General features: G+C 37.5%; 2 protein-coding genes across 2 annotated transcripts in view; both read left to right on the top strand.

Moving 5' to 3' along the window:
- The window catches only part of LOC149557899 (Serine carboxypeptidase S28 family protein), a 147,804-nt gene that overhangs the window by 78,769 nt on the left and 47,860 nt on the right, over positions 1-21,175 (top strand). The gene's annotated exons all lie outside the window — the stretch shown is intronic.
- Positions 11,795-12,896, top strand: LOC149557900 (uncharacterized). The gene is made up of 3 exons (XM_089832353.1): positions 11,795-11,914; positions 12,009-12,285; positions 12,393-12,896. The coding sequence occupies exons 1-3, from the start codon at positions 11,871-11,873 to the stop codon at positions 12,447-12,449; spliced, it is 378 nt and encodes a 125-aa protein (XP_089688479.1). The 5' UTR covers positions 11,795-11,870; the 3' UTR covers positions 12,450-12,896.

Below are 21,175 nucleotides of genomic sequence, written 5' to 3'. Positions count from 1 at the left end.
AATGAATAGTTTCTTGGATAATTAGAATTCTGTAATGGTCATTGTCAATAGGCCACTAATAACCACTAATACGAAACTGTGTAATTTCGTCAAACACTTGGCATGCAAACTAAATATACTGCTGAAAGTAAAATGCTGAATAAAGGAAATTGTTATGCAACAAATCTACTCAAATAGCTAATGTAAAATAGTGCCAATTTATTCATTCAATGATAACCAAATACTTTTACATAAGATATGCGATTTTCAACTCAAGGCATTACAACATGACACATTACAAACAAACCCTTACTGGTTGAATGCAACTGAGAATTTCTTGCAACTACAAACTGAAATGAAAGACCTTGGATTGAGTGAATGCTAGAGACTGAATGCTGAAGACGAAATGATGTAAATGCAACTCCAAACTGCCCTCAAATTTGCTGACCGTACGGCTTGCAAGTACAACTGTACATGTACAAATTGGAACAACACCTAGAAAAAATAAATGCTGGGCTGAAAGGTGCCGAAAATGATATAAAATAATCGCTAGGCTCCAAGGAAAATTTTCCTAGAAAATAAAAATCAAACTCACAGCCAATAGTGAGATATGAGCAAAAATGTATGTCCAGGCTGGAAATCGAACCCTGCTGGAAAGGCCAAAATAAGCCCAACTTGAAGTAGCTAAATACCACTTTCAAAGTGCAACCCTTCAAAGGATATTTCACCTCCTCAGTTATGCAAATCCTTAGGAGACTCCATTCCTAACAATCAAATGACAATCTACAGACCAAGATGGCGCCACAAATGCTCAAAGAGAAAAGTATTGTAAACTCAAGTCATGGGATGTCCAAATGAGAGGCCAAGCACTCTATTTATGCACTTTTCTAAGAAGCCTCTAAGAACTTCTAGAAGTATCGATAAAATATTTTTATGAAATCCCTTTGTAATGCACTTTTATATAAAAAGTAACTTTATAAAATAAAAAGTGCAACTCAACTCAAAACTATAATATTTTGGCCCCGCATAACTCATAAAATAAAGATATGATAAACCCCATCTCTCCAAGAGCAAATAAGACCATCCAATCCCCAAATAATCATCAGAATGACTCTCTCACCAAAAACATCTGCCTATGATAGTCCATGATAGGCAAATTCACTGAAAAATGACATGTCACTAAAAACGGGACATGACAAATGCTGCCAAGAATAGATCTACCATGAACAAAACCTGTTTGTTCTTCATATATAATTTTAGGAAGGATAAGCTTCAATTTGTTTGCTAAAATCTTGGATAAGATTTTATAAATAGTATTATGCAACGCAATGGGTCTAAAGTCTCCTGGACTTTCAGGATCCTCCTTTTTTGGGATTTGGAGTAAGAAAGAAATAATTGATTTCGTATAATAATGTTCCACCATTTCTCGAAGCTTCAATTGGTTTCCACAAGTTTGGGCCTATAATGTCCCAACATTTCTGATAAAGAAAGGCCTGGAATCCATCTGGACCTCACGACTTATTGGGGTTCATATTAAATATCACCAATCTTACTTCTTCCAAAGTAATAGGTTTATTTAGAGCTTTATTATCTTCAGCTGAGATTATTTCGGGGATCATTTCAAGCATATTGGATTGAGCTACTCTGTTTGACCCCTCATAGTTATTTAATATTTTCTGGAAATGATGCACAAAAATCTCTGATATTTCTTTCGGATTTTCAGTTGGAATACCTAGATGGTTTTTGATTCTAGATATTTTGCTTTTTGCTCTGTTATGAAGGGTAGAGTTGTGGAAGAATTTCGTGTTCCGATCTCCCTCATCTAGCCATCTCTCTCTTGACTTTTGCTTCCAAAAAATTTCTTCTTTGGATAAAATATCCTCTTGTTTAGTGAGTAATTCTTTTTCTAAAAGATAGCTCTCATTATTCATACCTTTCTTAATTACTTCTAGATTTAATTCTTTTAATCTTTTTTCGATGTCCAGTTTTTCTTTGAAAATATTGTTGAATTGTTCCTTGTTCCATCTGAGAATGTTTTCTTTAAGCATTTTGATTTTTGAGACAAAGATAAACATCCTAGAACCTTTAAAATTACCTTGAGACCACCATTCTTTAATACGTTCTAGAAGGCTTGCATCTAAAAACCACATTTTTTCGCATTTAAAAGGGTTCCTTGCAGGTTTATATGGATCAGAAAATTCAATTTTGACTGGGAAGTGATCAGAACCAGCAATCGGAAAAATAGATGAATGGATATTTAAGTTATTTTCATCCAAATCTCCTTTAAGGAAAACCCCATCTAATTTTTCAGCTATATAAGAAAAGTCCTTCCTTTTGTTGTTCTATGTGAAGTTCCCATTATTAAGCGGGATATCAATCAAGTTATGAAAATCACACCAATTATATTTAGAGGCTTGAGTGATATGTTGAATACCCCCTACTTTTTCATTTAAATTTAGAATAGTGTTGAAGTCTCCACCTAATAATATAAGACTATTCTTATGACCGATAATAAAATGTTAATTTCTTCCCATATCAATTTTTTGTCAAGGTTATGTGTAGGGCCATAAATGTTCACTAAGATAAACTTGAGATTGGATTTCAGGGTTTTGACTGAGCCGCTGATCCAATTGTTGTTTACATTTAAGATGTCTAAGGTTACTTGCCTATGGATTCATATGAAGCCTAATCCCTCGGATGCACCTAAAGATTCTTGCAAAATGATACTCCACTTACTTAACTTTTTACTTAATTTAATTCCTTCTAGCTTATTTATTTTCGTTTCCTGTAATAAAATAATTTCAGATTCAAATAGTTTAAAATTTTGTTTTAGTAGTCTTTTTCTGCTAGGGGCATTTAAGCCCATAGCATTCCACATAGTAATATTCATGTTTCCTTGGGAAGGCTCTTCCCCTTCCCATTATTAAATAGCTGATCAATCTTTTGCTGTTCTCTGTCTTGACCATCCACTTCTTTGAGTTCTTTGAGCGATTTTCTTCCTCATTTAGCTTTCGCTTTGCCGAATTTTGGGGAGTTTAGTTCTTTTGTGCATTTAGGGGGACATCCGATTTGCTTTCTGCTTTCCCTTCCATATCTTCACTTTTCAATTCTTATAATATTTGCTTAATTATGTCTTAACTTATTTTTTGAAGTGTTGTCCTCTGAACATGGTAATTTCCTAATGTCCTTCCCCTTAGAGACCTTACTTTGCTCTGTAAATGGTATATTTCCAGTTATCTTTGTAGCTTGCCTGTCTTTATCATCACTTTCTATATTTATCAGATCTCTTTTAAAATCTTCACGTGTAGTTGTCTCCTAATTTTAGGACGCTCTGAATCAAGTTTTCTTTCTGAGCAACAATACTTCTGTCTATATTCTCAAAACTAAAAACTTGGATTAGTTCTTCGGTTAACGAGTCTAGATTGTCTTCTTCAGACTTGGTAAGGCTTGTGCTCTCCAATTCTTCATCCCAAATCAGTTCTCTATATAAAAATTCATGGAACTCTTGTGTCAATGGTCTTTCTGCTCTGTTCAGTTTGTTGCTCTTATCCTTTTGGTTGCTAACCAATGGAGAGGGAGAGCCGGATTTTGATGTCGGTGTTTGCTAGAATTTAGATAACTTAGTGACTGTCTTTTTGTTGGGAATGCCAATTGTTTCCCCATTATCTTTTGACAGATGCTGTGGCAGTCTAAAATCCTCTTCTAGATTATTGACTGCCCCTTTTCCTACTACTTCCTTTTCGAATAAAAGGAAGTTTTCTAATTCTTCTATGCTGGTATTCCCACTGCCTAATAGCTTCTCGGTATGCTGCTTTTCTGTGTTATCTAAAGACTTTTCCTTTGCAATTAGGATACTTGATTTTTTGGACTCAGTGTTTTCATTGTTAATAGGTATTACACCCTATAGTTGTGTATTGATCTTTTCTTGAATATTGTTAGAGTTATCCATTTCCACATCTTTGGGATATAGCTTTCCACTAGAGAACTGTAAGTTTGGAACCACATGGATTTCTTTGCCATCTCCAATAACTGATATCTTAGTATTTCCTTCGTTGCAATCTGGTGCTGCATTTTTCTCCTCTGCATACCTATGATTATTTGTTGCCTTATTTGCTTGTATGATTTCTGGAGCTTTCCTTTGAGCCTTCTTTGAATTTGAAATGGGGGTATATCTAGGTCCTGATGATAGATAAGCCTACATGATCTTATCTTTTCTAGCTGCCCCCTCAACCTAGATTAATTCTGGTTGAGTCAAAGTGTCCTCATGAGAATGTATGGGAGATTTTTTAATAGAGACTATTTGAAGTTCCTTAAGATTTCTAATTCTCATCATAGGGAATTAACTATTGAGATCCAGAGTAAGTTAAAGAGTTTTGAATACAATTTTCCTATTGTCATCTAATCTTATTATTTTTGAAATTTTGCCTTCGTACTTAGCAAAGTTTAGGCTATAGATAGCTCTGTTAGTGATTAGTTTCCTTTGCATAGAATCAAGATTATTAATCTTGCTTTTGATGAGTAATTTTACATTGTTACACAAATGAAAGGAAGAATCCATACCTATCAACTCACCCATAGATGAACCTAATTTCTTAATAATCTCTATTTGTAAAAGTTCCGGCGGGAGGGATTGAATGATAAACCATGATGGAATCATGAAATCTAGCATCCCTTCATTACAATCCGAAGTCCAATCTAGAAATTTAATAACATATCCTTTGAAAAAATAGTTAGATACAAAAAGAAAGTCTTTTTTATCGCATTCATCTTTGCAGTGCAAATAAAGTAATCTATCCGAATAGTGAGAAATGCTTACTTGATCCTTGCAATATTCCTGTACCTAGTTGGTGAGGTAAGCAACTCACACGTGGGACTATTCCAAAATGCGGACATGCTGACCCTTTGGCAATCATGCCATTTGTCTTTACTTTCCAAGTTACTTATGATGATGGTTTTATCCGCAGAGATAGGAGGAATTGAAACTGGGGAAGATTTGAAGGGATGAAACACACCGGGAGAATTGACAGCCGAGAACCTCCGATGAGGGGGAACATGTGATCTAGGTGAGATGCTTGTAGATGGAGGGCTAGGAATATCTAACCTACTCTTTTGGATTTGAAATTGGTGGGGGATGTCCAAGGGAAAATTTGAGAGAAACCCTATCTACTTATAGAACAACTCATTCTTATTAATTTGAGCATATTTAGTAAGATTAAAAACCCTAATCTGATTGTCCAAGCTTATTGTAGAAAAAATAGAGGGGAGAGATCTAAGAGGCCCCGACCATCCTGAGGAACGAAGGGGAGAACCATGATTATTCTAAATCGAACCTTTTTCCTTCTGGTGGGGATAGCCTTGACCTATCTTTATTTGGGTTCGAAGGGAAGACCTCAAAACATCCTTAGGCTCCTAACTGATTTGATTACTGAATATATGTTTTGGCGATGATTGTCTCTGTCCTCTTGCCTTCTCTCTTTTCTCTGGTTGCGAAGCATTGGATCTAAGAAATAGAGATTGGTGACATTGGGGTTCTAGATCCTTTATTTCTTCTAAAATCGAAAATGTATTCAAAGTGTTGACAGCATAATTAAGGCCATCCGAAACCGTTTGATGAGAGGAGCACTGCACTGTATCTAGATCATCCGGTTTATCCTTAGGGTTTCTATCCTTCTATGGCTGAGGTCTAAAAAATTTCGCGAGAGTTTTGCTTCTTTGCCCAATCGTATTTCCTGGCCTTATCGAATTTTTTGAAAAGTTTGCCATATTCGCAGACCAGAGCTTCTATGGTTATTACTATATAATATTATGTATTTTAATAGACCTTGTACAATATATATATGTATATATGTATATATACATATATACATATATATAGATATATATACATATATACATATATAAAATACAATATATATATATATATATATATATAAACATACACTATTAATTTCAAATATTAAATATCAAAGTATAAATGTAGGTTATCGAATTTTTTGAAAAGTTTGCCATATTCGCAGAGCAGAGCTTCTATGGTTATTACTATATAATACTACATATTTTAATAGACCTTTACAATATATATATATATATATATATAAATTAAATATCAAAGTATAAATGTAGGATTAGTTACTGTGATTAAGAAAACAACTAGTAAAGGCCCAAAGAACACATCTTTTCATATATTCCATCTATTGGGTATATATAAAAGAATTACCAAACAATAGTAGAAAAGGCAGAGATCATTGATTAGAATTTCAGAAGAAGACAGAAATTGTAATACAATAGCCAACATCAATCAGAATGTCAGATTGATACAAGCAGCACCAGTGAAAAAAGGCAGATTAACGTTTAGACAACCAGCATGAGCAAAGAAGGAAATAAATCATATCAAATAGGACTCAATTTATTATATCACATTCCAGAATATATGCCTATGTAATTCTCTTTATCTGCAGAACCGACAAAGAGATTAACAGGTATAGTCAACGAGGAAGACATAGAGAGGCACTAGAGGTGATAGTTTGGAAGCCATAGCTAGCGAACAGGTTACTCCCAATTCTACAGCAGAAGTTATAGAAACAAAGTGATAGGGAGAGATCAATTGGGGCATATCAAATACAAAGAGAAGAAAAGCAGAATATAACAAGGCAGTTGCCATGGGACTAGGATCAGGGACGATGCCAGATGCATAACAGAATTAAATCACTATAGACAATGAGCAATAAGACTTTTACAAAAGTTATGTCAGTGAATATAAGCAAAGAATGCATAGGAAAGAATATCAGATCGGATATGGAAATGAGTATGTCAGTTACATGTTAAACTTTGCATAAGACATGTTGAGAGCAAATAACATTGGTTACATGCAGCATTGAATCCTGTGCATAGAAGAAGGGATATAACAGAACAAAGAAAATAGGAAAACAAAAATATGATAATTAAATTCAATTCAAAGGATTACTAATAAGTACCCATGATAAGAAGTAAGGGCACAATGATACGAATTAAGAACACAATAGCCACACCAGCACCAATACAGAACATAGATAGCAATTATGAGAGGGCAGAGGAAAATAGAACATTGATAGGACATCTATAACAATTCAGCGCTGAGACAATAGTAAGACATCGGATGATTAATCTGAAGCAATAGCAAGTTACCCAGTAGCATAAGAGGCCCAAGTTTATAAGTCAGTGATCTCTCAAGAAATAGCTGTCTTGAATAACATATGCAGTGGAAAATATATATATATATATATATATATATAGAGAGAGAGAGAGAGAGAGAGAGAGAGAGAGAGAGAGAGAGAGAGAGAGAATTATAATGAAGATCAACAAAGGGAGTTCTAAATCAGTGAAGATTATAGCAGAGATATTACAAACTTATAAAATTCTTAATAAGCAGAGGTCATAAATAGAGTGATACTATTAAGGGGGAATAACACATCCGAGAGCTAGAAGAATGTTTAATTTATATACTTTCTAGTGACAAATGTGAGTTATGCAATAGGGAAAATTGAGATGAGAACTATACAGTTCTTATAGAGATCAAGTAAGTTCTTGATAGAGGGCATTCATTACGAATGTCGAGTTTCTCTTAAGAGAATTCAGAGACTAGAGGGCATTCTTAATGGAATGTCGGTATTTCAAATTGGAACCTTGAGAGAGATTTTTAGAGAATCTCTTAGAGACTATATAGATTGTAGGGGTTAACTATATGCATATGTCAGAGATAAGAGACCGAAGACACTCTTCATATGAGAATTGCCTAATCGAGATTAATTCTCACTAGAGGCTTAGGTGATTTGAGAAGAGTTTCTTCTGAGGGATTACGAGGGGTTAGAAAGGGTAGTATTTAGACTAGTACTTAATTATATGAATAACTTTAATATATATTTTTTATATCGTACAAATGATTTTGTTGTAGGTTCCAACATTCTTTGCTTAATCCAGAAGTGGGGACATTACAGTGGTATCAAAGCATGATCCTGCCATCTTGTAGGGCAACACTTAAAATAGGGAATCGTTTTAGTGAACAAAGAGGAAGATAACAAGCCTTACATATATACATTACACTTTTGTCTCTTCATGCATCATTGTTTATACTTTGTCTCTTCATGTATATACTTCATATTGGTAAGCCTATACACTAAGGGTGGTTCTATTTAATCCATCTAGGATAGTAGAATACTAATAAGATATAAAATTAAGACAAGTTAATATGCAACGTGGATTTTTCAAGAATTCAAACGGGCACTATGATAAGATGGTCTAAAATCATATCACTAGAAAACGATACAAAAATTGCCTCGAGTTTAATTGCCCATTTCAACTAAAGGGGGAATATATTGTTGCTTGAGGACAAGCAAACTCGCGGGGGTTGGACTGTCATAACCTGAAAATGACATGCATATCAATCTATTTTAATGCATATATAACATGTTAATAATTATAGAGACCTTATACAATATATATAATATACTATTAATTTCGAATATTAAATATCAAAGGATAAATGTAGGATTAGTTACTTTGATTAAGAAGACTAGTGAAGGCCCAAAGAACATATCTTTTCATATATTCCATCTATTCGGTATATATACCAATCGAACAATAGGTAAAAAAGCAGAGATGGTTGATTAGAATTTCAGAAGACAAAAATGGTAATACAATAACCAACATCAATCAGAACGTCAGATTGAAATAAGGCAGATTAATGTTTAGACAACCAACTCGAGCAAAGAAGGAAATAAATCATATCAAATAAGACTCAATTTACCATATCACATTCTAGAATATATGGCTATGTTATTCTCTTTATCTCCAGAACCAACAAAGAGATTAGCGGATATAGTCAGCATGGAAGACATAAAGAGGCACTGGAGGTGATAGTTTGGAAGCCATAGCCAGCGAACAGGTTAATCCCAATCCTATGTCAGAAGTTATAGAAACTAAGTGATCAGAAGAGATCAAGTAGGGCACATCAATTACAAAGAGAAGAAAAGCAGAATATAACAAGGCGATTGCCATGGGAGTAGCATTGGGGACTATACCAGATGCATAACAGAATTAAATCACTATAAACAATGAGCAATAAGACTGTCACAAAGGCATGTCAACAAATATAATCCAAGAATGCACAAGGAAGAATATTGGGTCAGATATGGAAAGGAGCATGCCAATTACATGTTAAATTTTGCATAAAACATGTTGAGAGCACATAACATTGGTTACATGCAGCATTGAATCATGTGCATAGAATAAGGGATATAACATAGCAAAGAAAATAGGAAGACAAAAATATGATAATCAAACTCAATGCAAAGGATTACTAATAAGTACCCATGATAAGAACTAAGGGCACAATGATACAAATTAAAACACAATAGCCACACCAGCAGTGATACATAACATAGATAGCAATAATGAGAGGGCAGAGGAAAAGAGGACATTTATAGGACATCTATAACAAGTCAGCATTGAGACAATACTAAGACATTGGATGATTAATCTGAAGCAATAACAAGTTACCTAGCAGTATAAGAGGCCTAAGTTTATATGTCAATGATCTCTAAAGAAATAGCTCTCTTGAATAGCATATGCAACCCTAGTTACCGGATTCGTTTGTATAGCCTCGGATCCGGATTCGGGTCTGATTCGGATCCGGATCCGCGTATGGATCCTTGAGGATCCGTGCAGGATCCATAATACTGCCTGTGGATCCGCAAGGATCCACGGCGTGCGGATCCTTACGGATCCATAGGCAGGATTACGGATCCTGCCCGGATCCATGCGCGTATCCACGTGAATCCGCGGCAGGGTCCAAAAAATTTTGCAAAAAAGTGTGCCCAGCCTCATTTTTTAATATATATATTTTTTTCTAAAGGCCCTAAACCCAAAAAATGACCCTCTAAATCACAATGCAAGTGCATTTACTATCTATTTTGCTCTCTCATACTTGCTAGTTTGAAGTAAAGAGCTTGGATTCGAAGGAGATCGGTTGTGGAGCTCCAAATACCTTGCAAGAAGTGCTTAAGGTATGCATTTCAACCATAGTCTTGAGTTCTTTCATAGATTATTGATTTATTTTTAGCTTTCCAAATTTTCAAGGTTGTGTAAGTGTGAAACATGGTTTTCTTTCATTTTTTTTTCTAGATTGAAAGAACAGAACAATAAGTAGTCAAGGCTCAGTGGGTGGGGGTGGGGCTACATCACCAAGCATCAAAACTGATAAGGGGTCTCCTTTATGGAGACACACAACAAGAATTGCACAATGTCCTGGGGGTGGGGCATACATATGGAAATGTAATTATTGCAACATAGAAGCTCTTATTCCCGAGTGAAACTACATTTGTTGGGCCCTGCGGGTGAAGGAATTAACATGTGTTTGGGTAGTGATAAGAAGGGATTACCAGCTGCACAAATAGCAGCATTAGCAAAAGAGCAAGAGGATGCTGATAGAGCAGTTGCAAAAGCAAAACGTGGTGCTTCCAAAAGAACAAATTTGCCAACACCATCATCCGATCAAACAAACACAAGAACACATCCTTTTTTGCCTATGCCAACTACAAATGATGAAGATGAAGACCCATCTCCACTCACCCGCAAGAGAGGCCCACTAGATAGGGCATTCCAAAATGAAAAGAGAGACATTGCTGATCACAAAATTGGACGTTATTTAATTGCAAATGGTGTTTCATTTAATTTTGTGAGATCACCTTATTTTAGGGAGATGGTGGAAGCAGTAAATGATGCACCCCATGGTTACAAACCGCCTGGTTATGAGAAGTTGCGCACTACCATATTACATGATGAGAGGAAATATGTAGAGGCTCAACTTCAACCAATAAAAGATTTTTGGGTTCAATCGGGTGTCTATTATTTCGGATGGGTGGAAAGATTGTAGAACCTGTCCATTGATCAATGTTATTGCTGTATGCCCTAAGGGGGCAATGTTCTTGAAGGTAGTTGATTGCGAAGGGCAAGTGAAAGATGCAAAATTTATTTCATGCATTCTCATTGATGCTATAGAGTCAGTGGGTCCTGATAATGTTGTCCAAGTGATCATGGACAATGCAAAAGTTTGTAGGGCTGCAGGGATAATTGTAGAGTCTAGATATGATCATATCTTTTGGACACCATGCACCGTCCACTCTCTCAATTTAGTGATGAAAGCAATTGGCACCGAAATAGATTGGGTGAAAAGGATATATGAGGAAGGTGAAGAGATTCAAATGTTTGTGACAAATCACATGTCACAAGCAATTTTTAGGAGTTTCTTGCACTTGGAGTTATTGAAGGTAAATTTGTATATTTATTATATAATTGAATATTATTGGATTCCATAATTATTAATTTTTGTTGTTGTTTACATTAACATGTTTTAATTTTTAAATGTATTACTAACTTGAGTTTAATATGTTCTTAGGTTGCTGAAACCCGCTTTGCCTCTCACACAGTCGTCTTGAGACGACTTGTGAAGGTAAAAGAAGTATTGAAACAGATGGTCATTAGCGCCCAATGGGGCATTTGGAAGAATTCCAATACAGCAAGGGCCATAAATGTGAGAAGAATGATACTAGATGAGGATTGGTGGGGTCTTGTGAGTTGTGTTGGAAATCATCGATCCAATAATAGAAATGCTTTGCTTCGCAGACAGTGATGAGCCATGCCTTGGGGACATTTATGATTCCATGGATAGTATGGTGGAAAAAATTAAAATGGTAAGTTTTACACTCTTTTACAACAATTTGAATGTTTTATTTGAGAGATATCTAAATTCTAAAGTTTAAATTGTCATATCCTAGGCCATACAGAGGAGGGAGAATGATCTTGAGGACACCCTTTACAAGAAGGTGGAAAAAATTGTTCATCATCGATGGAACAAGATGACCACACCTTTGCACCTCCTTGCATATGCGCTATCCCCTAGGTACTGTAGTTCTTATCAAATGCTTGTGCTTATTTTATCCAATGTTTGTGCTATTGATATTTGATAGTGTTCAATTGTCTTTTGTTATCCCCAGGTACTATAGTGCAGAGGTACTTAACATTCCAGGTAGAGTGCCACCATTTAGAGATGCAGTGGTTGCAGATGGGTATAAGAAAGCACTAGCTAAGATATTCCAAGATCCAGAGATTGGGGCAATTGTGAGGAGTGAATTTGTTGCCTTCAACTCAGATGAGGATTTCCTCCCTATTGCCATAGCAGACCGAAGTAGGATGGGTGCCATCAAATGGTGGTACCTTCATGGGCAAGCCTTCATGTACCTCCAACCTCTTGCCATAAAGGTCCTATCCCAAGTAAGTTTGTAAAATTAAGCTTAAGGTTAACACTCTCAATTCCTTGAATTTATTATTTAATTTATTTATCTTGATTGTTGTATTGATAATTTTTCATTTCTCTTTAGGTTGCTAGCTCTTTTGCAGCTGAGCAGAATTGGAGTACTTACTCCTTTATCCACTAAGTCAAACGCAATCGGTTGGCTCCAAAAAAATCAGAAGACCTTGTGTTCTGTCACAGCAATTTGCGCTGCTTGTCACGGAAGGATCCTAAGTACAAGAAGGGGCCTGAAAAGCTTTGGGATGTAGCACCCGAGACTCCTGATTTAGATATGACCATCCGCGATCTTGCTAGATCCACTTTGATTGATGTGGATGATGATGAGGAGGAATATGAGTTAACAATCCCCTCTACTAGTACTACTGGTGGTTTGGGTTCCTCTACTAATACAGATGTAGTACTTGCAGCTCATCAGTACTCTTCTGATGCAGATTTTCTTGAAAATCCATTTGATGATTAAATCAAAAATTTTTAGTCTTGACTCTTGACTCTTTTATGAGTAAATCATGTTACAAACTTTAAGTTTAATGATCTATATTTTGAATGTTACAAACTTTCACTTTCAGTAATTCAATGTGAATGTGTTGATTTTCTTTATAATCATGAAAATAGATTAATTATCAATGTCATTGATCAAGTATACTAGATTCATAGATGCATACTATGAAATGATTTAGTTTTAGAATTATGTATATTTCTCTTATTTTTTTTTTTGTGTGTGTGTGTGTGTGTGTGTGTATATATATATATATATATATATATATATATGCACGAATCCTCCACAAATCATAATTGGGAAAATAAAAAATCCCCGAATCCACGGATCCGATTTCGTGCCCAAATCGGATTCTTGTCACGAATCGGCAACTAAGTATGCAACAGAAAATATGTATAGACATAAGAGGATAAGAATTATAATAAAGATCAACAAAGGCTATATTAGGGAAGATTATAACAGAGATTTAGTAAAAACTTACAAAAATTCTTAATAAGTAGAGGCTGTAGATAGAGTGATACTATTTAGGTGGAATACCAAATCCGAGAGCTAGAAGCATGTTTAATTTATTTACATTCCAATGACGTGTGAATTATGCAATAGGGAAAATTATCAACCAAGTTTGATAACCATATATGAGATGAGAACTATACAGTTCTTATAAAGATCAAGTAAGATCTTGATAGAGGGTATTCATTACGAATGTCCAGTTTCTCTCAGGAGAACTTAGAGACTAGAGGGTGTTCTTAATGGAATGTTGGGATTCCCAATTGGAACCCTGAGAGAATTTTAGAGAATCTCTTAGAGACTATGTATATTGTAGTGGTTAACCATTGTTGTCGGTAAAAAAATATTATAGCCGACAGGTAGAGTTGTATCTGAAAGGTTGCGTGACGATTGAGTCACCCCTCGGGGAAAGTATATTTACATCGTCCGATGAACTATTGGATCATCATTATCATTGTAATTGTTGTTTGCATGCTGCTTATATGAATAAAGTATCTTGTTCTGCATTGCATTCTATTACCTTAATGCAATAAGAATCCATTCACTCTGTATGGTAAACATTTGGCATCGTTTATAGTTGAACTTTGTATACAAGAGGTGTTATGAAAATTAATGCCAAATATGCTCAATAAAGATAGGAATAAAATAAAAGACAAGGATGAGATACACACAACACAAGAAGCATTAATTTTAGCACAACAAGCGGAATGCAGATAGAAGTTTCAACAGCTTATCGACGGACACCGAGGGCGTGAAGGAGCATTGATGGAGGGAGTGCATTCACCTAGTAGACCCAAGAGTGCCAAGGAATTGCTCGAAGAAATGTGATAGAGAATGAATTTGGTGGAAGAGACAAGGGAGGAGCTCCTTAACTTGTATATGCCGAGAGTAGAGAATCAGAACAAAAGAGAAGTTACTCGCACGGCTCGAAGTGTCGAAGGAGTATGAGTGTGGGTGAACTCTTCGTTTCGGAGACACCTGACGAACAGATATAGGTAGAGAATTGAACTTCGCTTGAAGAAGATCCCTTCACATTGGGTAATGCAGTTGTCCAAAGCAGGGCAATTGTTCGAAGTAGCATGGTTGTGTAGAATGATGCGGGTACTCAGAACAACGAAGGTATACAACAAGTACCACAGATTTAGAAGAAAGTAGCAATGGCAGGACCGAAGGAAAAACTGCCGAAGTTTAATGGTGATGGGACGACCGATCCAATGAGAAATTGTAAAACATGTGAAACAATCTGGACGGCAAACGATTTAACAAACCAAGATAACTGGATCAGACAGTTTTTGATGACCTTACGGGGTGTAGGGATTGATTGGTTTTTGGATGCCGATCCTCAGAAATTAATTGCATGGCCGAACATCAAGAAATAATTCATCGGAGAGCTCCGACTATTGAGGGATGATAATGAAATAGTAGAGGAAATATACAGTATGAAATAGGGAAAGAATGAAACAATCCATGTATATGCAAGAGGGCTAAAGGAGTTGGTGGGGAAAATGGAAAGCCAACCAGTTGGCGGGTTAAAGAAAAAGTGGTTTGTTGAAGGGCTATGACTGGCATTGAAGAAAAAGATGAAAATTGTACTTTTAGCATCATACATAGATGCATATAATCGGCGATGGATCGGGAGAGTGAGCAAAAAGAAGAAAAATAGCTCGTCGGACTCAGACGATTCATCTTTCGAAAGCAATAGTAGCGACGAAGAGTTGAGTAAGAAGGTTTAAGCATTGTAGAAGGACATTTTACAAATGATGGAATTAAAAAATCTGAAAAAGAATACTGACTCAGTGAAAGGAGAACTGTGGTGTACGGACTATAAGGAGGAGGGCCACACAAAGGGTTCTTGCTCGAAGAAACAATTTTGCGATATCTGCCAAATTGTTGGACATTCCACCAAGGAACGCCCGTTCAATATGAAAATGAAGGGACATCAGCAGTGTTACTAACGCAGGAAGCTTCCATTGCAGGAGCAGGAATGAACACGAACAATGACGCAACCTCAGGAGGGTACCATAACAGTAACCGACACGGATGAGGTGATAACAATAATAATAATAACAATAATGGAGGCCAAAGTCGGATACAGTACGACTCGAGTGGGCAACCGATAATACAATGCCATGCATGCAACCTCTGGGGACACTTCGCCAGGGACTGTACCATGAAGAAAACACCACAAGTGTTGTGCCACAAGGATTTGAAATGCCCTAAGCAAGGGGTAAACTTGTTAAGTATAGAAACATGTGAGGAGGAGACATTAGCCATCACACGCGAACAAGAAAAGAAGGCAACGTATCCAAATGTAGAAGAGGGAAAGAAAAGGTTGCAACAAGCGCGAGCTGAATTAGAAAAATAAATGGAAGCCGAAAGATCACAAACAAAAGACACTCTCGGCATCTCAAAGAGGAAAATGGCAGAACAAAATATTATACGACATGTAATGCAAATGAAAGTTCCTATGAAACTGAATGACCTTACAATGCCTCAACTATGGATTGCAATATTGAACATGACACCACTCTTGAAAGCGACATAGGAGACAGGAAAGATGGTAGCGCAATGACTGTGATAGACCCAATGCTACTGGCACTCACTACAGGAAGACATACTGTAGTAGTAGAGATGGGTATCCTCGGAACCATACTTACAGACACAATCGTAGATGGAAGGTCAAGAGTGAATGTACTACCAAAAGATGTATGGAAGACGTTCGGGCAACCTACGTTGTGGCCACCTACATTTCAACTACTCACTGCCGATCAGCATAGGATCAAGCCTTTAGGGACCTTGATGACGCAACCTATAACCATTGGGACAACCATTCATATTGGATTTCATGGTCATACCATTAAAAAGAAAAGGGTACGATGCCATCCTTGGATGGGGCTGGCTAGTACAGGCGAAGGTGAAACATTATTCGAAACGAAATATTGTCCATGGAAGGTGGAGGTCAGAGGTTTGTAATTGACCTACATATACAGATGGTAGGAGAGGAGGTAGCATCGTCATATTCCAAAGGTAAAGGCGGAGGCGATGACGAGGGGAAGAAAAGAATGGAATTGACAAAAAAGGGAATATTGAGATTGGAAGGAGGGTCTAACGATAACGACTTGGACTCAATGAACGGCCTACTACATTAGCAGATGGAGGGCTACGAGGTCTTTTCGAGCTATAACATGTTAGGGTTTGAGGATGGAAAAGAAGAGAATGAATTTCCGAAGGAGTATAGAGAAGTGAAGGATTCTCCATGGATAGATGAAATGCTTGTGCATACATTTAGTGAAGACAAACTTATTAAATATGAAGAATCTACAATAAAGACAAGGAACTTAGGGGATGAAGCTAATTTGAAGAATATATTTGTGGGCGATGACAGGAATCCAATTCTGAAGACGGTAACATTTAAAATATTTATGCAATATAAGGACGTGTTTGCATGGATGTATAAAGATTTGAAAGGGGTACCACTGAAATTATTCATTCATCGTATACTACTAAAAGGAGCAATACCCGTAAGGAAGAGGTTGTACCAATGGACAAAAATTATGCCGTGCAGGTCTTTGATGGGATCAATTGAATGCTTGAAGCAGGTATTATTTTCAGGGTGCAGACAAGTGAGTGGGTATCACTGATTGTGATCTCTTAAGAAAGACACCACTTAGATAAGGATATGTGTGGACTTTCGATGGTTGAATGCAGTAACGATCAAGGATCCGTTCCCGATACCATTGACAGATCGTATTTTGGAAGAAGTTGCGGGGCACAAAATCTATTCATTTATGGATGGATTCTCTGGATACAACTAGATATCCATTGTGGAAGAAGATAGGCTTAAAACAACCTTCATAGTTGAAGATAGAGTATATGCCTACAATAGGATGTCGTTCGGACTGTGTAATGCTCTGACAACATTTCAAAGAATTATCTTGCACATATTTGATAAGATGTTAGTTGGGAATTTCAAGGAATTTTTGGACGATTGGTTAATGTTTAGTGTAGAGGACAAGCATATGACCGCACTCAGAGAATGCATGGAAAGATGTTGATAGGCAAGATTGACACTGAACTTGAAGAAGTGCAGATTCATGGTACCGTAGGGGAAGCTATTAGGGCACATAGTATCAAAGGAGGATTAAAGACGGATCTTGACAAAGTACAGGCAATCTTGGAAATGCCACCATCTACGGATGTGATGTAGGTAAAATCGTTCATGGGACACATAGGATAGTATTGAAGGTTGATTAAGGGCTTTGCGAAAATATCCTACTCGCTTGACAAACTAACCTGTAAGGGAGAACCCTACAAATGGGATAAAGAGCAAAATGAAGCCTTCGAGGGGTTGAAAACTAGATTAGCTACAATGCCTATTCTGGCTAATCCGAATTGGGATAAAGAGTTTCATGTTCATGTCGACACATCGAATTACATGATTGGAGCAATGTTGGCACAGATAGGAGATCATAGATTGGATCATCCTGTTTACTTTGTGAGTAGACTACTATCGAAAGCAGAAAAGAATTACAGGTAAACAGAGTGAGAGGCACTTGGAATGGTATACACCGTATAGAAATCTAGACATTATCTACTTGCGACTCCATTCATATTTTATGTGGATCATCAAGCACTGTTATATCTCGTGAACAAGTTGATCATCTAGGGACGGATAAGCAAATGGATATTACTATTATAGGAGTTCACATTCAAAATTGTGGTACAGCCTGGAAAAAGCAATGTAAGCGCGGACAATTTATCAAGAATCAAATTGGGAGAACCACTGGAGGGAGTCAATGACTATTTTCTTGATGCACAACTATTCCAGATTGCCGTACTACCATCCTACTATGCAAGTATTAGGGAATATCTTTCGACGGGGCAATTTCCTAAGGAAATGCCGCCTAATGAGAGGAGGAAATTGGGGGACATTTCGTAAATATGTAAATATAAATAATTATAATAAATATGTGCAAAATAAGTCAAAAGAGAAAATTATAATATGTGAATAGAGCAATGACAAAGCAATAGTAAGTAGGAGATTATATAGCATTGTAGGAGCTTGGGAGTGCATTGTACGACTTTGAGAGGACACCATACGGTGGCAACAAGAGGACACAATTATAAAAGAGCAACATACAGACTAAGCAAACAAAAAGGGCATTGTATGAATAGAATAATAGAAACACCGTACGGTAAAGAATTAAACTAGAAAGTTTTAGACAAACAGACAATACTGTGTGGCCGTACGACGAGTAGAAAGAAGGTTATGAGCATTGCCTGTATGGACCAATGCTATCACCGTATGAACGACACATATAGAGGGTAAAGTGTATCATCGTCGGACATTGTACAGTCAACAAATTGATAGAGAGAAGCATGGAGCATCACCGTACACCGTATGGTTGAAAAGTTTACAAGGAGGTGACTATTGTATGACCAATGTAAGACCAAGCAGACAAAAGGAGGAAGAGACGCGCTGGGAGGACATATAGACAAACAAGATAAATAGAGGGAAGCAATAGAATGCTATCGTACAGTGTACAAACGTAGCAATGAGGTCCAAGTGTGGAGGAGAAGTGTAGTCGTACGGACACAACAGGAGAACACATTCGTACAACCGTGTCTACCGCACAAATACTTAGCAAGTGAAGAGACGCCAATATATTTCATAGAGGTGTGGAGGACATCTAGTCGTATAGTGAGATGGAGCATGAACAAGCCTAACAGTGGCCATACAAGAGCATTGAAGGAGAATGAGCCGTACAGATCTGCATGGATGTCAACAGACAATAGAAGAAACCTTCGAAATAAGTTGTATGGAGGGATCCAACAACTAATCTAATCGTTTTTGGCAAAGCAAAAAGACAAGGGAAGTAACAATTTTGCTGTCAGCTGGAAAGAGGGCTTGGAAAAAGTTGGGGAAAGATACAATGACGAGTGCAGCCATGAATAGAAACATGAAAACCTTGCTGTCAGGGGTGCGTGTTGCAGGAGGCACTAACACAGGAGCAAGTAAAAAGAAAGGCAAGCAAACAACACAACTAGTTGCAACCAATCATCTCACAAGACAAAATGTCTCGTTTGATGATTTGAATGGAGCAAAATGTAGGAAATGGTGGCAGGAGACACCTGATAACCATTTGGTGAAAAACAACATTCGGAAAGCACAAGCTGAATGGTCAATACAAATGCCTGTATTTTGCATTCGAGGCTATGAAAGGTTCTTACGCACAATGATAGAGATGTATTATAGGTTCTCTTCAACTAGTTCTTTCGCCTGTCTTGGACGTGACCTTGTAATATCATTCAGAGCACTAGACTTCGCACAGGTATTCGAAATACCTCGTCATGCATAGGTTGGAAGGAAAATCAACAACAAACAAAAAAGATTGAGTCGAGAGGTGAAGACAACTAGTACAGTTGGTATGAGGGGATTTGACACAAACAAAGAAAGAAGCCCCCATGGACACATCGAAGGGTAGAGGACTGAAGAAGTCCAATGTTCAGGAAGGGCACTGGTTTTGCCTTATGGACTTAGTAAAAAGTCGCCTCACATGATCTAGTTGCACTTCAGACATTTCATTCCCGCAGGTTGCGATGATGAACAAGATCCTACAAGGAAGAGTGTATGATTGGCCTGCAATGTTAGCAGAAAGGATGTATGAATTTATGAAACTTCAGCATAAGACATTTTACATGCCGTACTACGCAATTGGGCTATTCTTGGAGGCAACAGCACAAATGATTCCCCAAGACAGGTTGGAGGCCAAGCCTGGAGCACTCCAACCATGTGAACCCCCTATCATGCAGTGGAGACACCTCGATACACTTGGCAGCAAGACCTCGATCAAACAGAAATGATTGAGACTGGATGTAGGATATGCTGATAGTGGTTGGGAGGAGGCTTCTTTCGATAAGAGTGAGACCGATAGGGTGGACGAAGAAGATGACGAAGGAGTGGAAATGATTACAGTGACAACATTACTATTTTTGCATCCTACATTCTCTGTGATGACACACTTGGTTCCAGTGGGTACACGCGACATGCATATTCCAGGGTTTGGCCAATTTAGACAGCCAGTGATGATGACTCCAACTACCATTGCGGTTCAGCCAGCTATAGAGACACTATCCATTTCGGAGGCTGTAACCATATGGGGGATAGTGTCACATCCATCATAGATGGCGAAAGTTGTTCCGGAGGTAATGATGGACCTTGTTTGAGAGGTTTTGCCAACCGTACTAGAGGTAGGGGTTGAGTTACATGTACTCAATGATGAGATAGACACTCAGGATGGAGTGATGGAGATAGAAAAGAGTGAGGCTTTGAGGACACCTAGTGTTTACTTGGATGTGGTAGTTTCGAACGTAGTGGTTATGGTGGATACATTGTTAGCAACGCTAGTGGAGAGGCCGAACAGAGAAAGTAAATCTTAGAGGTTGAGCACGTACTTGAGTATGAGGTTTAACTGCACACTAGCACCATGGGTGACATGCATTCTCTCACCTATGCGAGAAGTAGCCCCAGAAGGAGATCCTGTAGGCACACAGGTGGAGAGTCACCTGACACAAATTGATGGGATATCATACTTCTCCATTGAGAGCACTGCTGAGTGGATGGTAGAGGCAGTGAAGAGGACTATAGGCACCGAACAACTTACAATGGGGCCAGATTCATCGATGGGAGAGGGTGTGGAGGCATTTATTGCTGATATGGCGACTCAGGCTCGCTGAACGATGGCCTCTGCACAGACACAAGCCTTGGATTTAGTGGTAAGGAAGCTGGAGCACATTATATCCCTCATGAGGGTAGAGTGCCCAGCTACCTTTTCAATCTACTTTTA

The sequence above is a fragment of the Cupressus sempervirens genome, chromosome 5 (assembly GCF_028749045.1).
Source record: "Cupressus sempervirens isolate cs-2001-9-10 chromosome 5, ASM2874904v1, whole genome shotgun sequence".
Lineage (NCBI taxonomy): Eukaryota > Viridiplantae > Streptophyta > Pinopsida > Cupressales > Cupressaceae > Cupressus > Cupressus sempervirens.
The sequence above is the reverse complement of the archived record's forward strand: the minus strand, read 5'-3'. Positions and strand labels throughout refer to the sequence as shown.